The 21,666-nt window shown below is 33.1% G+C and overlaps 1 protein-coding gene across 5 annotated transcripts in view; it reads left to right on the top strand.

The window, feature by feature from the left end:
* LOC105328679 (zinc finger protein castor homolog 1) overlaps positions 1-21,666 on the top strand; it is a 22,893-nt gene extending 1,227 nt beyond the window's left edge. For 2 of the 5 annotated variants that reach the window (XM_011429658.4, XM_034482618.2), the window contains 9 exons: positions 3,862-5,004; positions 15,829-15,955; positions 16,255-16,507; positions 16,922-17,138; positions 17,517-17,654; positions 18,183-18,852; positions 18,973-19,095; positions 19,261-19,378; positions 19,496-21,666. In XM_011429658.4, coding sequence (XP_011427960.3) covers positions 3,891-5,004; positions 15,829-15,955; positions 16,255-16,507; positions 16,922-17,138; positions 17,517-17,654; positions 18,183-18,852; positions 18,973-19,095; positions 19,261-19,378; positions 19,496-21,664 — 4,929 coding nt within the window. In that variant the 5' untranslated portion in view covers positions 3,862-3,890 and the 3' untranslated portion in view covers positions 21,665-21,666. Of the gene's footprint in view, positions 1-321; positions 464-2,630; positions 2,725-2,798; positions 2,948-3,861; positions 5,005-15,828; positions 15,956-16,254; positions 16,508-16,921; positions 17,139-17,516; positions 17,655-18,182; positions 18,853-18,972; positions 19,096-19,260; positions 19,379-19,495 lie in introns of those variants that run through there. The other 3 variants (XM_020067381.3, XM_066078990.1, XM_034482617.2) reach the window with 3 other exon arrangements.

Here is a 21,666-nt window from a genome sequence, read left to right as displayed (position 1 = left end):
GTTATAGAAACTAACTTCATTTAGTCCTCAAACGTGTGGGATCATGCATAATCTGGTAAAGCCACCTTAAATTTACAACAACAATGTCGTTTATCTTTTTTTACCTGACTTGATATAAATTTCTTTGTTTGAGGTTATCCATTGGTAATTGTCATAGTTACTATATACCTTTTGTCTCAAAAAATTTGAACTTTAAAAGATTAGTCTTGAATTTACCCAAAGGAGCTGGCACTCAACCAACAAATTATTTTATATTCGTGTCTTTTCATAATATTGTGCTTTATTTAACAGTAAATGTTATATTCTTTTAAAAAATTAAATAGTGCATTGACCAGAGTTTTAAAACACAAAGTCTCTTAAGATTAATGATTTTTTTTTTTGTGTAAAAAGACTATGTTGGGTTTGAGGACTCCTGTGTTAAATCCATTCTTTAATTAAATGTACTTCAGTCGCAAATCACAAGGTATGTGTTTTTTCTCTCATTGTCTCTTGAGGTATTTTCGAAAGAAAATCAACATATGTATTGCAGCAATTTGTTGCTCATTTACAGGCACTTTGTATGTCTGTGCCCAATTTTGCAAAGATCTAATTAATGAATATGTCTTTCATTAAGAGTTTAACTTGATTATGATGAAAGTTAACATGTTTGTCATTTATACTGTTTGAAGTTTGGCAAACTACTGCAACTTTGATTATCCCTAATTGGATAATCTATATATCTATATATCAGAGAATGTGATATTTAATGTTTAAAAGTATATAATCATTTCAGATTTGTTATTTCAATACATGTATTAATTAATGTATGTAGAATTGTATTATAGATAAGAAATTACTTATATATCCTGACATCAGTATTTATCATTTGTATGTATACTTAAGTAAATGATATGAATTAAATGATTAAAACAGATAGGTTTAAAATATTGGGCACCTCAGCTGAATATTTGTAACATTATTTAGTAAAGGGAAAAATAGTGCATGACTTGCTGCATTGCATAAAGTTTTATATATTAAAAGGTTTTGCAAACTCTAAATTCCATTGATAATTAATCTATATTTTGAGTGTAAGAATCAGCTGCAATTGAAGTCTCCATGCGTACATTCGAAATTTTATTAATTTAGAATGAGCATTCAATTATATTTCACCACATATGCAGATCTACTTGCTAGTGAATATTTTGTGCAAAATTAATGCTATGAAAAAGGCAAGGAACATAAAAAAAACAACCGTATTAAAACTTAACTTTAACACAATAAGGTGAAATATCTAGAGACGTTTTCTCACTTCCTTATTGGACTGTTTCACTATGTATATTTATAATGGGGGGAAAAATGCCTTAGTGGAATGTTGGGGGCTATAAACTTTCTCAGGCATATTCAATCTGGCTCTCTTGCAGTTATGAGTTATTGTTTTAAATGAGTACTGAGTTCAACACAATAGGATTTATGTGTGGCAGTAGACCAAAATTGTCAATAATGTCCATAATCCTCCATAAATTTAACATTCCATTTAGTAACAACTTGTTTATTTCTTATCAAAACATATTTGTTCTCTCATCATGTTTAGTATGTCTGGAATTGAAAAACAAATGTACCAGTAAAATTCTTAATATTTTATAACAATCAAATGAATATCTTAATTAAGATATACGTGTACATGTATGACAGTATTTTTGAAACATTTTGATTAGATGCTATGACAAGTTTTGGTATGAAAGAAGCAGATTTTTATTAGTTTTATTGTCATATATACATAAGTTAGCTTTAGCGAAACTGGGCCCTGCATGGTTTCTATCATTATGGCACATATTACCTAATAGTATAGGTATATGGTATTATTTAGTTTTTTAAAAACTTTGCAGACATTCCCTTTTTTCTTCTTTCAATTTATTATGCAAAAAATAGTTTGCCAATATATCAATAGTTTCCACTGGCAACTTCAAACAATAAAGGAGAAATCTTTTTCTCTCTACTTCGCTAAATAAAACATGACTGACCCCTGGCTTTGTCAATAATGAACAACCTTTATAGTATGCTGAAAGCCGTGATCAATTTGATGCATTTTTAAATTCATTGAAATAAATCAAAGGTATGCAATATAACATGGAATTCATATTCAGCTTTTATTCATTTTTTCTATGAAATAAGCACTACCTTTTTTATATTTGACAAGGAAAGCATGAAATAACCTGGAATTTATTAATAATAAAGTATTTCTTATATTCATGTAGGTATAAAAAAATATTTCTCTGAATTTTATATACAATTATGAATGTTCACATATGATGTGACCAATGAGCAACGAATGAGTGTAAATTAATTGTTGGAAAATACAATTAACTGTGAATCTATGAGGATATTTTGAACTCGGTATGGATATCCAATAATCCACCATCCAGATAAATTTCCTGCCTTCTGCCGAAAGAATAGGTGTCTGTATTATTGGTCCATTTGTAGAATTATCAGGTTTTACAAAAGACAACAATTAAATCTTCTCATGTGCGAACATTTTCAGTTGACTAGGTAAAACAAAAAAAATATTGTGTAGAACTGCTGAGTTTGTCAGTATCAACTTGTCTCTGTGTCAGATGATTGATTTCGCTTCATTTCATTGTTCATTCTACTTTGGGACCTAGGCATCGTTATAGCAACTCAGAATTATTTATGCATGCCTGTAGTTGCACACTAGTCAGGTTGTCATGGAAATGGCCAAATTCACAGGTATATTGAACACAGGTATACCTAATAATAATTTGATTTGGTGTAAGCGAAAAGGAATCCAGCGTCCTGGGACATTAGTTCAGTAAGAGAAACTGGTGGTGGTGTTTGCATGGAAACTGGCTGCTGAATTAGCTTTTATTGATATATCCATACATTTTATCTCCTGGCATGAATAGTTAGACTTACCTGTAAAATACTTCCAGGACCGTGTACATTTAAGCAGGTAAAAAAAAAAATTATTGACTAAACTAGCTCGAATAGCAGACTTGCAGATTTTGCTAATTATCTTAATAAAAACAAGAGTTAGAGGTTAAGAATTTGTTTTTAACCTGTAAATTGATGTGCAATTCTGCTAATATTGTTTGCATTTTTATTGCAATGTTCTTAGAAATATAGATAAAATTTTCTAACTTTTTGGACTTACATTGCTTAAATTTTTCAGTACTATGCATTTCTGTTGTATTTTCAGTGTGGAAAATAAAAGTATGAATTTAGTATACATTGATTGATCATTCAGACATCAAAATGAAATTCAGGTTGATTAATAAAAAGAAACTAGTTAATAAAATCAAACTCCAAATTGCTGTACAACTTGATGTTAAGATTAAAATTTAATTGCACCTCAGGTCCATTTTTCATTTGAATTAACACTTAAACTTTTGTTTTTAGATATACTCAGTGGTTATGATACAAAACATGCGGAGTACTTTATATATTTGAAGCATTTTGACAGTTTATAAAAGGAAAATGAATCTACATCTGACACATAAATCAGTTCTTTCAAAATTATGTAAAAATGGTTCATGGTAGTTCATTAGCTGATTTAAGCATGCATAATATAAATTTTTCATGAATTTTGACATACAGCAAAATCTTTCTCTCTTTTTTTTTTTTAATGACACATCCTTAATCACAAATGATTTACCGTCCAACTGTTCCATTTTCTTTAAAGTAAAGACACTCAGTTACTTTTATACATCAACATGTACTTATATTCAACATAGGTATAAATAAGTTTCATCAGATGAAGGAAAAATGGTATACATCATAATTATGCTTTGCCAGATTGCCACTATATTTGGAAAAACGTTTTCCTTTTCATTGGATTTTGATGATGTTTTAATTTTGTTTTTGCAGGAAAGGAGAAAAACTTTTCTTCTCCAGACATGACTGCGAAAATGAAAGTAAGAACTCTTGACGCCATTTGTGCCAAATTAAAATCATTGAGTGGGGAGGAAGGTTCCGATGTTGTCTCGGAGCTCGAGATTTGCGAGCAAGAGAATAATATACCTCTATTGAATGAGAGTGACACGAACAACGCGGAGAGTTTTAGAGATGAGATTTTGGAAAGTAAAAAGTATTTGATAGACAAAGAATCAGAAAAGAAAGGTGCCGGGTCATCTAGACGGAAAAGTCGAAAAGCTGCAGCCCCAAGAAATATTGCTCAGGTACGGGAAATTCTCGACAAATTGGACTGTGCTGATGAGAACGATGAGCTGGCCGAATACGAAATAAACAATCAAAATACGGACTTTCCGCCTGAGGAAGATATAAGCCTGGAGGAAGAGGATAGTATGGTACAAAAAAATTCGGCCAACACCGTGCACAATGACACTGACAATAGTCCAGTCTCAGCTAGTATCAACAATTCTTTACAAAACAGAAAACAGTCACGGAAACCACTTAAGTCAGCGCAGTCATTCAGCACTCCAGGTAACACTGCAGCACCTCTGGACCTCTCTGTGGCCAAATCAACAGAGGACAGCGATCATTCGGAGAAAGATTTTCAGGAATTCAATCAATCTAGTCAGTCACTGCCTAATGCCAGTGAACATCAAGCTGTTTCTCAATTGGAAATGACAAGTAATCCCCAGAAATCGGCTTCATCTTCCTCTTCTTCTTCTTCCTCAAAGATCAAACTTGCAGAAAAAACAGAGAAGCAAGAAATGACAGTATTAAAAGACTATGCTGAGTCGACGATGAACGAGCTGTTGTCAATGTATGGGTTCAGTGCGGGATCAGGAGATTCTCTTGTACAGCAGATTCCTTCCAATAACTTTACATCAAATCAAATTCTTCATAAGCAGAGTCCACAGCCAGTGCCAAAAGTACAAAATAGCAAACCCATTCCTCCCCTCATCCCCTCCCCATCCACCGATTCAGTGTCCCCTGACACAGTGATATCCACAGAGAAGAAAGGCATCTACACTAGTTATGTCAGTCCATCGGTTAACAAAAGCAGTCAGTCCAGCAAGAACGCCAAGAATACCAATAATGAAGGTAAGTTTTTTTTTTTTGGAGGGGGGGGGGGGGGGGCTGTTCCCTAAAAACACACACCAACCCTTCTCCTAATACTTAGGGGACTAAAAAGTAGATTTATGTGCAATTACAAATGCAGTAGGTTGCAGAAGGTCTAATAAGTCTCTTGTTCTATTTGTCACTTAAAAAAAAAGCTTTTATTCAAGATTTGATTGGGTTTATGTATTCAATTTTAGAAAACTCTTAACGTGCACTAATCATTAAAAAAAAAGCAACAAAAGCGGGATACCAAAATCATTAATATGATGAATCATTTATTTTGTAAAATTCTGGAGTGGTACATGATCAAGAATCATATGACTTGCACTATACAGGCATTATATCAAAGACAATATTCAGTTATGTAAAGCTTTCCTCTAACACGTAATTTTTCTTCAGTTATATAGCTCATAGTATTGATTCTATATTTCTTGTCAAAATTGCTTATTTATCAATGTATTGATTTGAAATTTCTAATTCATGACATGTCTAAACAAAGTACGGTTAAGTCGTAACACAGCGATAAATGAACAAAAATTCTTGGCTAGCTTCAATGTAAAATCCTTTATAACCCAAACTATTGAACCATATTGCCTTGGCAACCCAAAACATTCTATTGTGTAAATATCTTTTAAAAGACCGATTCTTAGTTCTGGTCAAATAACTTTTTCAAAAATACCCAAACTTGTTATTTAAAATAAATCCATTTAAAAGGCCGTTTACAGACTTAAAAATCTATATCGCATGATTTTGGGTCAAAGACGATAAAATAACATGAAAGAATAGAATCAATTCAAGCATTTAGGAATTATTTAAAAATATACAGAAACAGTGTGGGGGCTTATATTTGTGGGTAATATTAAATTTCGTGTAGCGTTTAATTATTATAATCTGTAGAGCTACTGTAATTTGTCATTAGGTAACATCAGAACAGAGGAAGTTTAAACATGCTTTTATGAAGTGCGTTGTCTTAAAAAATTATTAAAGGCTTATAGTATTGAACTTATTGCATCAAGATGATTCCATAGATATAGACATGAAGTGTGATACCCATTTAGACCTACATTTCAAAACTCCTTCATGCCAAACATCGCAAAAGCACTTGTGACGTTATTCAAGTTTTTGTCATCTGTTTGCATATGTAGTATTTGTTCTTCATTTCTCCAGGCCCAACAATTTTAAAGTCAGCATTTCAAATAATTAACCAAAAACTGAGCTGAAATCTACTTATTTACATAATCATTATATATAGGTAAACAATTTTGAACATTTCAAAAATCCTGTGGTTTAAGTCATAGAGCTATACTGAGATTCTTAGCAGTGAGATTTTTAGAAATCAGGGAGGGGTCAATGAGAAAATTTTTTTAAGTGTTTAATACCGGTAATGTTAGACAAGATTAATAGTGTTAATATGTACATCCCCCATTGAATCTGAATCAGAAATAATACATGAGTAATGCACTCCACAAATCTATAGCATTTTATTGATTCAAAATTGAGAGAATCTCCTTAAAAATCAATCAATTAAGTGAAAAATAATACTTGAATAATGAAGTTTTTTTCATAAATATGTTGTAACAGATCTTAAATCATTTTTGGGCGAATATAATAGAGTCTTAAGTTATTTTCAAATAATGAATTTGTAGATAGGATAACTTTGTCAAGAGAACGTTTTTGTTCTGAAGGAAAATCTCAGAAAAGGAGGGGAAAAAAACCACTTTCACTTGTGTGTAATGATTCATTGTCAGAAATATTTTTAAATTGTTTTTATAAACACATCTATTGTTTGATATTTTTGGTTCCTGTCTGGTATCATTGCACAAGAATTGAGGGTTTCAAAAGGGTATAGAATTATTTTCCATAGCCAGACGAAATATGCACCATATTTTGGAAATCAAAATGCAGTATTAGAATAACTAGAGTATTTCAAAATGCATAGCATGATCTAGATTGGCAGCTGCCAAATAAATGGACATTTTCAAATCCAGAACATTTTTACACTAAGACTACTTTTTAGGCAAGGTTATATTTAAATAGTTTGCATTGAGTTACTACAGTAAAGGATTCAGTATTCTCTGAGAGAGAGGGAGAGAGAGAGAGAGAGAGAGAGAGAGAGAGAGAGAGAGAGAGAGAGAGAGAGAGAGAGAGAGAGAGAGAGAGAGAAATTTTGTCCCTATTTAGGAAAATCAGATGTCAAATAAAAAACAGAGAAAATGATTTTTGCATGAATCAGCTAGGTAAGTTTGTTGTTGAATTATAAAGTAAACAGTTGGTATATTTTTCATCCAAACTTTCTGAACCGGATGACAGAGTTTAATGGGAGAAATGTGTTTAATTTTTGTTAAAAAGTAAAGTATTAAAGTCATTTCTCAAATATTTATGGATAGTTCATGTTTAATTTTTCTAGATTAAGGTTGTTAGCTTCGATATTGTTTCTTTTTAGTACCATATTTTTTTTAATTTAGTTGTCAAATTGAAAAGATACATGGTTTGCATTTTATATATAACTTAGCCATGCAGAAGTGCAGGATTTATTGAATGTGTGAAATTACAGTACTAAATAACTCTTTTTAGAAGTTCCACCCTATCTTTAATGTTATTAAGCATTATTTCTGTAGAACCCCAACAATTCTATGCTACTTGTCCTAATGAGTTGAAATGAAATGAGAATCGAAGAGGCTGGCCTAGGAATATGAAGTTAAGATTCCCAAAGTCACTTCTGTGTTTTAATTGATTGCCCGATACCATAGTTTGTACAAAAAAAAAAAAAACTGACTGTTCTTCTTCAGAAGTCATTGTTCTTAACGTGAGAACCAGGGTGAGATTTGATATGCACAGATTTTTTAATGATAAAACTCTTAAACTAGAATTCTTCGTTAAGAAGAGGTTTTGGGGATGCCAAGTCTCGTGATACTTCAAATTCATGTGAATTTCATTGTAAAATGGGCCATACTTAGTAGTTAAATCCTGTGTGAAAGTATATCCAGCTTTTCATAAGTTTGACATTTCTAATGCAATAAATTTATATAGGTCTAGATTACACCAAAGTTTGAGGGAATTTTGAGACCTGTCTTTCTTGGTTGGGAAAAAAAAATCAATAAAATTTCCGTTCAGAATGCATAATATACTTTCATTGCGATATATTTATTTTTTACACAAATATTATTTGCTATTTTGTCTTTTAAATGGTGTATGTGCAATTTGAAAAGGTAAAAATCTTTAGGTCCCTTTACTTTCTTTTGAGTTTATTCAGCTTTTACTGTGTGTTTAAAAGGAATGGTTGCCAATGGCACAGCTATTTATCTATAAAAGCCTGAATACATGTATAAAGAATGAATGTTTTGAAAATGTGATTGATCAATTTTTCCCAATTTGCCAAAATGAGCATTCACTGATTTATCTACTTGAACAACAAAAGATTGATGGAGTTGCTAGGAAGATCTATTTCTATGTTTATTGTTGCTATGGTAGAAATGAATTATTTGCTCAAAAGATCTTTAAACATTTTTTAAGCGAATGCTGGATCGTCATTGGAAATTCACCAAAATTATTAAGGAATGATAAACATTGAATAAGTGTGTATAGGTAAACGTAACCTTTAGTTTGAAAAGCTTGAAGTCTGACATGGCATACATGTACATGGTTGTCTTCCTAACACCCTCTCCCCACCCACCCATCTAAATGGGGGATGTGACCACCCTCTCCCCCCCCCCCCCCCCACACCCAAGTACATGCATTCATAGTTCCTGTCCTTTTTTTCCACATCTATGAAACTATGCCATAAGTATCATGACTTATTAAATATTTATATTAAAAAAGAAATACTTGTTGAATCAATTAATGCTCCATAAAAAAAAATTGCCTTAATACTTACTCCAAAAATCAATTGAGCTGTTTTAGATGTTTCGGGGCAGCTGAATATATATAAGATACTTGGCTAGTTTATGGCCATGTTTCCTAATCATCCCAAACACTATAGATATATATTAACAGTATAACATTTTATTGTCATGTGTGATTTTGCAAGGATCAAGAAAAGAAAGACTAAAAGACTTTTTAGGATAATGAAAGTCTTAATTTATTGATGCAGTATTCTTTCATGAACTTATTGGTTCCTGAACTATATCAGCTGTTCAATGTTTTAGTTCTGCAGGTACACACTCTAAAGTTTCTTCGATCTGTTTCATTGAATTATTAATTGAGTTGAGTAGATTCATGTGATATTAGATGTACATTGTCCATATCAAATTTCTTAGTTGCTCTCGCCACAAAGAGCTAACTCAGTCTCTCTTCCAGCCTTCCATTGCTGCAATTAGATGGCAGAGTTCTTTTGATTTTGTGTAGTGAGAGATACCCTGCTTTCCATTAAGGCTACCTTTCCGCTATAATTGAAAGGCAGATTTGACTCACTAAAGAAATGTCCAAATAAAATGGAAAATCAATATTATGTAAACCAGGACTCCAAATCCATCGATAATTTTATTTATAAATATTGGTTTTGGTGTTTTATGTAACGTGAAAATCGTTTTCCAATATTAAAGGTGTTTCCATGGCAATCAGGCTATTTTTCAATAATTACTTAATGGGTTATGTTGGCAGCAATTCTGAAGGCTTTATGGCTGCATCAGAAAACAGCTCAATAACTCTTTTTATTATAGATTTCTAGCAGGAAAAATTGTAGATGAAGACAAATATTAAATGTTAACTCGTGTTTACTTAGAATTAAAAAATAACACACACCCTTTTTGTAGCTGTGGGAATTATTTCATTCTTAAGAATTTTTGTCTCGCATTTTAAATGTTTTTATCAATTCTTTCGGGAAAAAAGTCCTATTATCTAGCTAACCTAAAATCCACAATTTTTCAACCTTACTTATCAACTTAAGACTGTATATGATATGTACATGGGCCACAATTCAAATATTTGACCTGAAATTTAATGTTCTTATTATCCAAAATAAGTGGGTGTTTCAGCCTTACTGCCAGATACCATAGCAACTAAAGTTTGTCTTATCTTGACCGCCTTAACAACGTTATTTGTTAACCTAGGTTGTTAAAGGACACAATCTTTATCTAGCTATTTATGATTAAATGGAAAGTTGCAGTTTTTAAAGTCTAGATATTTGAATGTTTTAAATCATTTGAAAATACCATTGTTGTAAATTTGAGAGTGATCGAAAGATGCTTACACAGCAAGTTTGGTTATTCAGCCAGTAGTATTTCAAAATATGGGCAATTGATCAACATGCTTAAATCTGTATTAAAATTAAGGTTCTGTTGAAACAAAATTAAAAGTTTGTCTATCAGCTAGTTAACATTTAAAACCTTTGGTTTAATAGTTTTGCAAATTAAACAATGTATGATTATAAGCATATTTTATCTCATAATTTTAGATTATCAATAATTTATTTCATTTTGGGAAGGGTTGTTTTTGCCAGGCTGTTAAGGATTAGATATAAAAGTGGCCTTTGCTCAAGGCAACTGAAAACTGTAAGCCAGGATTTGTTACATGTACAAAATGATTGAATTGTAGGTACTGATTAATCAAAAAGAAGATATACAGTGATACTGCTGTCATCTTCTGCAATCATCATTAAAAAAAAGTTTAAAGTCAGAAATTTTAAATGACACTTGTGGGTTCATTCGTTCTACTTAAACTGATTTCTTATAATGACATCATGTGGCCATTTTTTTTTAAAATGGGCTTAAATTATAAATATTGCATTGGTAAAGATATGATTCTAGTTGCATGCTACATGTACTAGGTTGCGGACAAGTTATTTCAATACCTGGATTAAAGGTTGACATTTTTATCATAATGAACAAACATACCCTTTATGCATATTTAAAGTTAGAATTTATCCATCATCTTCATATCAGCATCCTTCTAATTAATTAAATATGGCCTGAATGAAGTACATATGTAGATAAATGGTCTGGTCCTATATGCCACACCTAAACCATAACATTCAAGGTGTTATTTTTCATATTTACCGCGCCATTGACATTTTGAATTGAAAATTCGTATTTTCAGTAGTAAAATCTGCTCCTAAATTCTCATTGGCTAACTAACAAACAACATTGGTCAATTAAGATGGCGGGCAATTTCAAGTTGCAAAAAAAGTTGCGAAATGAAAAAAATTAAATTAAAAATAGGGAATGGTCATAACTTGGTTACCTTTATTAACCCCGAAGTGGAAAGACACAGCTAGGAATCAAACTCACAACATTATGCACTGGAGACAATAAAGTATTTTCTTTTGGTTAAATTTGCTAATTTACAATGAACGCCTTTAAATTCAATTCTATTAGAATACAAAACGTCAAAGTTTAATTTGTTTCACTTGAACATAAAGTTTATAACAAACATGAAACACAAGAAACTGTAGTTTTCTAAATTGTCTGGGTTTTTGGTTGTTCCTTGTAAAATTTCGTGGCATAATGACATGGGTTTGAAAAAAATTTGGGAATGGTTCTCTACATGTGTGTAAGAGATTTCTGCTAGAACAGGTGCCTGTTTTTATAATCATCTTCCTAGATTCTGAAGAGGAGTATTAGTGCATGTATTATAAAGCTAATTATCTAATTCTTAATGACAAAAATGTCCCAAAATAATTTACTTTTAGCATAAAATCATGTCTAGTATGTAAATTCATGTTATTATACATTCAGAAAGGTGATGTCAAAATGATATATTTTAGAAAAGTGACTAGAAATTTCTTAAAATGACAGAAATGGTGTTTTTGGAGACAAGAAAAACTGTTGAGGAAACGTTCTTTGATTATCTGTCAGCTATCACTGATTGGCCAGGTCTATTTTAATGAAAAATGACATTCTTTGATAAGTAATTTTCCTTTAATAAGATAGAAGAAGCACGATTGAAGCAACTTCCACCCTAACCCCTCGTAGAATTAAAATAAATATTCACATTATTATTTTTTACTTAGTTAAAGAAAAACACAATAATTATTATGATTTTTACTTTTTTTCTACACATTGTAAAATTATTACATATTTGCAGTATTTATTGCCCTCGACGTAAGTGGTTTTTTTAAAAATTAATTATCAAATTTTTTATATTTATCTTGAAGAAATTTTAGATAAAGTAATTCCACATTTTATTCTCAATTTTTGCAGTAACCTTTTGGTGCCAACGTATCCATCATGAATTATTGAATGTATGTAAATATGAAAACAAGTAACATCTAAACATTTGTCATTGCCAGCCTCTTTGACATCAGTGATTTGAAAGCTAATGAAGTCTCTTTTAAATTTAATGGTTGCCTATATATATTAAAGTGACGGTAGATCACTTTATAGACCGAATCCTTTATTCATGAATTGAAAGGTAATGTAACTTTAAAATCAATAAAATTTTAAGAAAAAAATTATAGTGGTTAAAAATTTTTAGTTTGAAAGAGTGTTTTCTATATCTTAGAGATATATGCTCTGTATATCATATTAATAGTTATTATTGAGTTACATAGATTATGGTAAATCTTTATCATCTGTCATCTTCATATTGTCTTCATCTATCTAGTAGAATAAATTTGACAAAGCAGTAGTTTGAATTGCATAGCTACATTTTTTGCCAATTACTGCAACTAAATACAGATGTAATAATGCTGCAAATGAAATAAATTGCTTTAAATGCCAACCTTTTTCTCGCAAAACTGATTAAAATGCCAAGTTTGGAATTTTTGGTAAAAGCAACAACCTTCCATGATGCAGTTTAAAATCAGAGAATTTTTATGTGATTGAACTCATATTACATCCAAAATATTTAGGCCATGCAGGCTCGCATACATGACTGACCTTCATGAGGACGTTTAGAATGCAGTATCAGGTGCTCGCAACTATTTTGCAAAATATACAATTAAATCAGCCATATTAAACAAAAACATATTTGTGCAATGGATAGCAAATAAATGTACCACATTGTAGCAGAGTTTATTCAAGCATTTCTGAATCATATGTTTAACATACATATATAGGCATATTATTTGTGGAACTCGGAAGAATAAAAGGGAAAATAGAATTTGGAGAGAAGTATATTAGTTGTATTGGTACTAAATAAATCACAAAGATCCATCAAATGTTGGGTTTTTTTTTTTTTCAATTAATGCTTAATAGGGGGTTTCTCTGTATTTGACAGTTAAAGCTGTTCTAATGTCTGTTATTTCGTATTATTAAGGAAGTCGGCATTATTTTTCGGTGGTAAATCTTGACACCTTTTCTGGTGATATATTGGTCTATATGTCATGTGATCGTGTTTCAATGTCTATTGTAGATGCAAAGTGAACTAATTGTTATTATGAATTAAGTCCTACCAAGTTAATTAATCAGTAATTAATATAAGTTAAATAGTCAGTATATTGTCTTATAAGCTAGGTCACCAATTGTGAAAAACTTACACATGCTCATGTCCCGTAATTCATATAATTTATTTATAAGTATATATTGTTTATTGTGTATACAAAGAAATTGTTTGCACTTTATTTTGAAGTATAAAAAGTCCCCCCCCCCCTCCTTTTAAAGATATAAAGACTTTCACATTTGGTTTTAAGATACTCTTTTGCGAATTTTGTCAGATTCATTTACATAAGTGAAAATGAAATACATCTTTTTTTTTCTTCAAAATAAAATATTTATTCTTAAACATTATATGCAACAATTAATGTCAGAATTGTGGTGAAAAAATTCCACTTTTTGTTACTTTGCTATGAATAATGTAGTCTAGATTTGTGTGAAAATTAAATGAATTATTTTTCACAGGATACATATACAATTTTATCTGAAATTTTCTGTTGTCAGTTAGTACATTATTATAATGAAAGAATCCTTAATGTGTGTAACTTTATATGCGGGGATACGAAAATGAAATTAATCATACAAGCTAGCTAGATCGTATAGTGGACACAACATACTTTATTCATGAAATTGTAGAAATTACATGAGAAAATGTTTTTAGTTGCGATGAAATTTTATACTATTATTGATAAATACATGTACATATATACAGACTCCGATTTTGAATCTGAAATAGTTTAGAACAGTTGATGAAAAATACACTACGTAAAGATTCTTTTGATCTAGATTGCAAAAAGCCTATATCAAATTATCTATTAAGGATAGCAAAATTGTTTTTTTGAAATATAATTGCAATTTCTTTTTATAATATATGGTGTGTGGGGTCATTACTTGTCGATTAGATTTCTATCAAAAGTCATAACTATTTTACATTCTTTGTATTCTTCTATCATTCTGTCTTAATTATATGAAAATTAAGTCTATAAATCAAAATGTCACCTAGTCATGTTTTCATCATAAATTCTTAAATATTAAGTGAATTTCTTCTTTGGTTTTTGATTTTTAACAATATTATTCAAATGATGCTCCCATTTAATGTGAGAGCAGCAATTTCAGGTAAAAGAAGATGATATAAAGTCAGATTTTCTGTATATTTCCATTTAGACAAATTTAATATTCTAATTTTTCAAATTTGCAATTAAAATTCAGAGAAATTTATTAATTTCTTGACATATTGTCATTAAGTTATGTGCTGATGGTGATGGAAGGTTTTTATTATTAAATATACAAGATTTTGTCATTTTCGGTTGTTTCAAGAAAATTTATTTTCCATTGTGTCAAGGCGAGCTGTGTGAAAACTAGAATATCTTGTTTGATGTAGCTTGACTTATCAATGAACTCCTTTGTTTTTTTTCAATATTTATGATAATGAATTATATACATTATAGATTGAAAATATATATTTTAAAGAATACCAGCCTAAATGCAATTTCATTGAACACTTAATGGTTTTTACATTTTTTATATGCAATATGACTAATTTGCAAGTTTTTCTCGATAACAATGGAAATCTTTTACTGGTTTATCAGGTTTTTGAAATACTGCCAAACCGAATAACATTGAATACGTACATGACGATGTCTTTTACTCGATTTCACAATTTAAGCTGTCATTTAAAAATGGAAAAACTTCACTTCAAAAAACCACACTTTGAACACACAAATTAAAGTTTTATTAATCTTTATTTTGTTGAACTTTGTCCAAGATTTGAAGTATGAACAAGAAAATTGAAATAATCTTAGTATCCCTATTTAAATGGGCATGACCACATACAAATTTAAGCCTAAAATTTTAAAATTTAGTTTTTCTAATTTTTTAAAAGTCTAAGTATACAATGGTATCTAATGGTATTTCCAATGGGTAACCAAAAATTTGAATGCCAGTGTTGTCAATTAACAAACAAGATACAGAGAGCGTACAGTTCTTTTTTTTTGTGAAAGTAGTGAATATATAGATAGGAGAATAATCAAATGAAAAAAAAAATTGAGGCTTTAATTTGTCATTAAAGTACAGAAGCAAGCACATTGAGAAGAATTGGCAATCCATAGAAGGAAATAATAGAAGAAAATCAAACGAAATTTTAGATTTCATTTTATTCATAATTTTATTCATATACATATGTACATATGCATATCCATACAATAAATACCTTAGGGTCAAAGAGGGGTCATTAAGGGGGGAGGGGGTCAATTGTACATGGATTCTACAATTCACACAGAGAGAGAGAGAGAGAGAGAGAGAGAGAGAGAGTAAAATGCAATGAAAAAGTTATCCATTACTCAATTGTACATAGATTCTACAATTCAGAGAGAGAAAGAGAGAGAGAGTGAAATGCAATGAAAAAATCATCCAGGATTTAAAATTCAATATCTACAATTCAAAGCATATTTTTGCTTGATTGTCTATGCATTATTGTAAGATCTGAATCTCTTTTCAGTGATCAAAGATGACAAGTTTACAAACAGTGCGGCTTATATTAAAGCAGTGTTCAACAACCAGAGTCCAGGCTCTCCGAGTCCCATCAAGCATCCGGGACTTCCGGACTACTCCAAGTACCTTAAGAGGTAATAGCAGTTTTAGGGCACCTGGGACAGTTTCAAATCAATACTACCAGTATATAGCTACTATAATGTGGGAAAGAAATCATTTTCTCCTTTCCTTCCCAATCTACAATAAAACTCAGTTAAAGCAAAAAATGCTTATAAAGAACTCACTCTTACAGTGATTTCAGTTTCATTCCTACAGATGGCAAATGGTATTATAAACTTAATCAAATGTGAGGAAAAAGGCTTATGATTAAATTATATTAAGTTTTCAAGAAATTATAAAATTAAGTATGAATGCTTTTTGAATTCACCTTAAGATTCAGCAGTGGCGTGGAATGCAAAGTCAAGTACTGCAAGGAGCTGGGGTATCGGGAGCACTTCCACTGCATGGATTGTAACTTTCGGGTCTTCATCAAGAAAGAAGAGATGGTCCGCCACTACAAATGGCACAGGAAGAGAGAGGAATCCCTCCAGCATGGATTCATGCGGTATAGTCCCCTAGACGACTGCAGTCAGAAATATGGCACCTGTACCCACAACGGTCGGCAGACCCACTACCACTGTTTACAGGTTAGTCAACGCTGTAAACCACCATGTAGGATGTAGAACATACTGTAAACCAACTGTTATTCACTAGGACTTGACTAGTGATGTACTGGTTTGCGATGACTTTTTTTGCAATCAATTGCATGGATTTGCAAATGATTTTAAGCACATAAAAGAGATGTCACCATAATGACTGGTTCATGGCAATCAAAAAATATTTGCAACAACAAGGTTTTAGAGAATCTTGCCACAAATAAAAGTTGGATTACAGTGTCTGTATTGTAAAAGATAAAGATGTAGATGTCAGAGTTATCCTGTAAAATTGATATTCATTAATTTGGATAAAAACCTTTAATTATTTTTCAGTGAAAAATGAAATGCAGAAACATAATGTTCTTGAAATTTTATTTTACACAATATTTGTATGATTTTTTACAGCAAGGCTGTGACAAAGTTTACATCAGTACATCAGATGTACAGATGCACGCCAACTACCACAGGAAGGATTCAGCCATTATACAGGAAGGTTTCCAGAGGTTCCGCGCCACTGAGGATTGTGGGACACCTCTGTGTGCTTTTTACGGACAAAGAACGACTCATTTTCATTGTCGAAGACCAGGCTGTAACTTCACTTTCAAAAACAAAGCAGATATGGGTATGTTTTATTAATAGGTATTTTTAAGACAATAGTTATAAAGAGGGGCCTCAAAAATGTTAATTTATGGCATATTTGTTTAAATTTGTAGATGGGGATATCAGATTTATTGAATCTGGAAGGGCTGTTAGTTTGATTGTCATAAAAGTATTTTTGCCCAAGTACCGGTAAATGTTTTTGAAAGCAACTTTCTGGGAAAATGTTTATTTCTCTCACCCCTTACTAATATACATATACTTAAACTTATAAAGTAATGTTTTATCTTTATAACAGCCAATTTATAGCTAATTTGTACAAACATTACAGTTGTCTTGAGCCACATTGAATTTGGTAGTCTGTTTAAAGGGAAATAACTTTTATTATCTTTAATTTCTATAGAAAAGCACAAGACATACCACCAAAAGGATGAAGTGCTTGGCCGGGATGGATTTAAGAAGTTTATGAAATATGAACACTGCGGATATATTGGATGTAGATATTCCAAACTCAGTAACCATATTCACTGCATTAGACCAGGTATGACATAGAACTGGGTTTATGGGTATATCATTTTGTTAGTACATGTAACGAGGGATAGAATTCAAGTATGGTACTTTTCATCTTCTTAGCTAGGCCATATTTAGGAAATTGCTTGTTTGCCATGTCCAGAATGAAGTAAAGAAATTATTTTTTTCTCCCCCCCCCCCCCAAAAAAAAAAAATAATTACTAAAAATTATCCCCTCAAGATAAAATTATACAATATGGAAAATATCCATGAATGCTCCTATCCCATATTTTGTATGAAACATACACAAATCTAAATTAGAGATCTTAGTAGGATATACAGGAAATATTTGCAGATCAAAAATTAAAATACAAAGTAGGACAGCATATTTAATTTCATGATTTACAAAGGGGAATAACTCAATTTTTCACTTTTTAACTTAAAATTGAAACAACAGTTATGTTTCCCTTATTTAGCAGTGTCTATGCATTTTTTATACACATTGTGTGCTTGATTTTTTGTAGGTTTTTTTTCTCAAGGTTTTTTTTTCATTTTACAGGCTGTATTTACGTTTTGCATTCTACTGCTCAGCTGTTTTCTCATAAAAGAAAGCATGAACGGCGTGACTTTGAGACGGCCTATAGAAAGTACCGAGAGGACAGTAACGACATGGATTCTAGTCTACAGTACAGAAGTAATCTAGCGAGTGAGAATCAGTCCTTCACTAGTAGTCCACTCAGCCACATGTCCCTCCCCATTTCCATCAAAACGGAAATCAACGACGACGATTTCAAAGACGAGAGCTGCGACTCCAGAGTTCCCATGTCCGAACACTCCCTGGATGACAGTAACTCGGATGTAAAGAGTCTGAAGTCGGAGGAATCGGACAACAAAGAACTGGACAGGATGGAGGAGGAGGAGACTATGGTTCTGCCTCAGCACGCAGACCGCCTCCGGGGGGAGAAACTGAATGACTCTCTGACCTTACCCATTCCTGTGTATACGAAGCAAGAAGAGAAACAGGAGTTTGCGGTGCAAGGAACGATGTCTCTGCCTACACAGCCCAAAGTGGAGACTGGCATACCAGCACACTTTAAGACAAGTTTAGCCCAAGGGTTGAATGTCCCCATCCCACAACCAAATACACCGCTGCTGTTATCAAAGACTGCAGCTAACAACACTCAGGAGCGAAAAGAGAGAGATGAATCTTGGAAAAACTACCTCATCAGGTACTGAAACAATATCAAAACACATGAATTTGTTTTTATTTTTGCATAAATTCGAAGACTTGCTTGATAAACTTGTAGTAGTCAATTTATCTTCATTTTTGTCTTTTTCAATTATTTAAGGTACACAGCCAATGACCCGTGTAACTCTCGCTGTCAGTACCTTTACAAGGACCACTACCATTGTCGAGTAGAGGGATGTCTGGTGTTGTTCAAATCAAAAGATGGTGTCCGCGAACATGCCAGGTAGGTTCTTGAGTTGTATTACCATTGAATCATTCATGTTTATGAAGTCCAATTTTTTAGGTTTTCTTAAAGGGTCAGTAAGATATAATTTTGTGGGTTTGCTTCTGTCTTGAGTGTTTTTTATGATTTCATTGATTTTTTATTAAATCTCTTTTTTGGTTATAGATTTCATGAACTACAAGACCGTATCACTCCTGTCGCCTATGTTATGTATTCCGACACAGACACGTGCCCAGAGAACTGTCAGTACAGCAACAAGCAGACACATTATCACTGCATCTGGGTAATGCATAGCATCAGTTTCAAATGCATATATAATTTCTGATTGACATGTTTTGATTTATGTTATCTCATAAAAAATAAGCTGGGTTTCATTTGAATTTATTACTTCTTTTTGTAGTCTGGCTGCACACATGTTGTACCCCATGAAGGCCCCACATTTGGGAGACTTGAACACTATAGGATCCACGAGTATGCGCGCAGCTCAGCCGGAAAAACGTACAAGTCTTCGCCAAAGTCTGCAGAGGATACACCGCGTAAAAGAGGTCGACCACCCAAGTATCCCAGAAATACTATACCTGTTATTCCGAAAGTGGAACTGACAGAGTCTGAAATACTGAATCCCTCGTGTGAAAACCCGACGGTGATCAATGGATTTAAAAAGTTTGAAGAGGACAATCCCTGCCCGGACGAGTTGTGTTTGTACAGGGGGAAGGAACATTTTCACTGCGCTCGCCCTCGCTGCTACCAGGCCACCGATCGACTGGATGTTCTCAATTTGCACGCAAAAGATTTCCATAGCTTTGTGACGATTCATGAGGGCTTTGAATTCTTTGATAGAAATGTCAATTGCCGCAGACCGCATTGCCACAACAACAAAGCCAATCGCCACTTCCACTGTGTCAGACCCAAATGTGACTATTCCTTTGTTCGCCACAGCACCATGATGCAACACAACAAGAAGCACGAAAACACTGAAGTAAATGGCACAAACAAAGAAGATCCAACTCTCTCACTCACTGACAATACCTCCATAGCTGGATTTATTCCCATTGCTCCTGCTGATGCCAAGGGCTTGATCAAAACATCAGGAACTTTTTATCCCTTGTCAAGCCTTTCATCAGGACAGTCCAGTGACAAAGTATCCACTGCAGTAGATGCCACCATTTTTCATCCGATGGCTGTGTCCGGGGCAATCACAGCTGTCCCTATGGTATCTGCGGGTATCACACCAACCATAATTACTGCTGCAACTGGAATGATATCCAGCACAGGACACCCTCTACCTTTGGCTGTTCTTCTACAGCAAGGAGGGAACACCATTCCACAACCCACCTGGTCTGACCTGAAGAATAAGATGCATTATGGATTGGATCAGAACTGTGGGCGACCATTTTGCAAGCTAAAGAAGAAGGACCACTATCATTGTTTCGAGTGCAATCAAGCTTTCTCCGACATGAATAGAGTCAAGGCACACATTTCAAAGCATGGATTGAAATTCGGAAAGAATGATTCCCAGCAAATCATTGGGAAAGCTGTCTGTCCCATTACCATTGCACCAAAGCCTGACCAAATACAAGCCATAATGAATCATGATCAAGGACATGTTCCAACAAATAAGAGGGCGCATAGGTCAGCCCAGAGCTCTGATGATGAACACAACTCACTTGATGGGGAGCTGAATGCTTCAGATTCTCTGAATCTGAATCCATCCACTTTCTCCAGTCTTATTGCCAAAGCTCAGAAAACTCATGGCACATCAGATCTTCAGAGTAGTATGAATCTGTATGAAAGTATGGATGGGAAATTAGTCATATCTGAAACTGAAAATAGCAACCACTATGAAGAGGAGAGTACTATGGATGAAAGTAGTTTAGAAGCCTCAAAAGAAGAGAGTAAAATGTCAAACAATGTCACAAGTATTTCTAAAAGATCAGGGAGGAAACGTATGAGAACCAGACATAATGATTTTGTGGACAGTGGTGAAATAGCAGTCAAGCAAAGAAGGATAAGCGATGGTGGAATAAGCACCAAAAGTGGCAAAGATGACAGCATTCCTGAAGGTTATATCCGTGTTCGACACAAGGATGACTGTAACTTTGTTAAATGTGCGTATCGCCAGGGCATCACGCATTTCCACTGCACGCGCCCAGACTGTGGATACAGCTTCAGTGATCGTTCTCGCCTCATACAGCACACGTTAAGACATGAGCGAATCGACAGTCTGACTGGTGGGGAAATGCAGCAGTTTCGTATGAACCAGCCCTGTGGACGCGATGAATGCGAGTACGAAGGCAAGGCTTCCCACTTCCACTGTCTCAAGTGCAACTACAACTGCACCGACTCCAGCAAAGTTCTCACTCACCGAAAATACCACACCAAGCTAGACAACATCAGCTCGCAGGGGTTCAAGAAGATCGGGGTCAATGAGAAATGCGAGGTCTCCAGGTGTCCGTACGAACTGAAGCAAACACATTATCATTGCATGAAGAGTGAATGTAACTATGCAGTGCTTGGTCCGGCACAGATCGCGTCTCATAATATCAAGCATGCTAATGATCCATTGTAAAA

Source organism: Magallana gigas, chromosome 3 (genome assembly GCF_963853765.1).
Source record: "Magallana gigas chromosome 3, xbMagGiga1.1, whole genome shotgun sequence".
Taxonomy (NCBI): Eukaryota; Metazoa; Mollusca; class Bivalvia; order Ostreida; family Ostreidae; genus Magallana; species Magallana gigas.
This window is presented reverse-complemented; position numbering and strand designations above follow the sequence as displayed.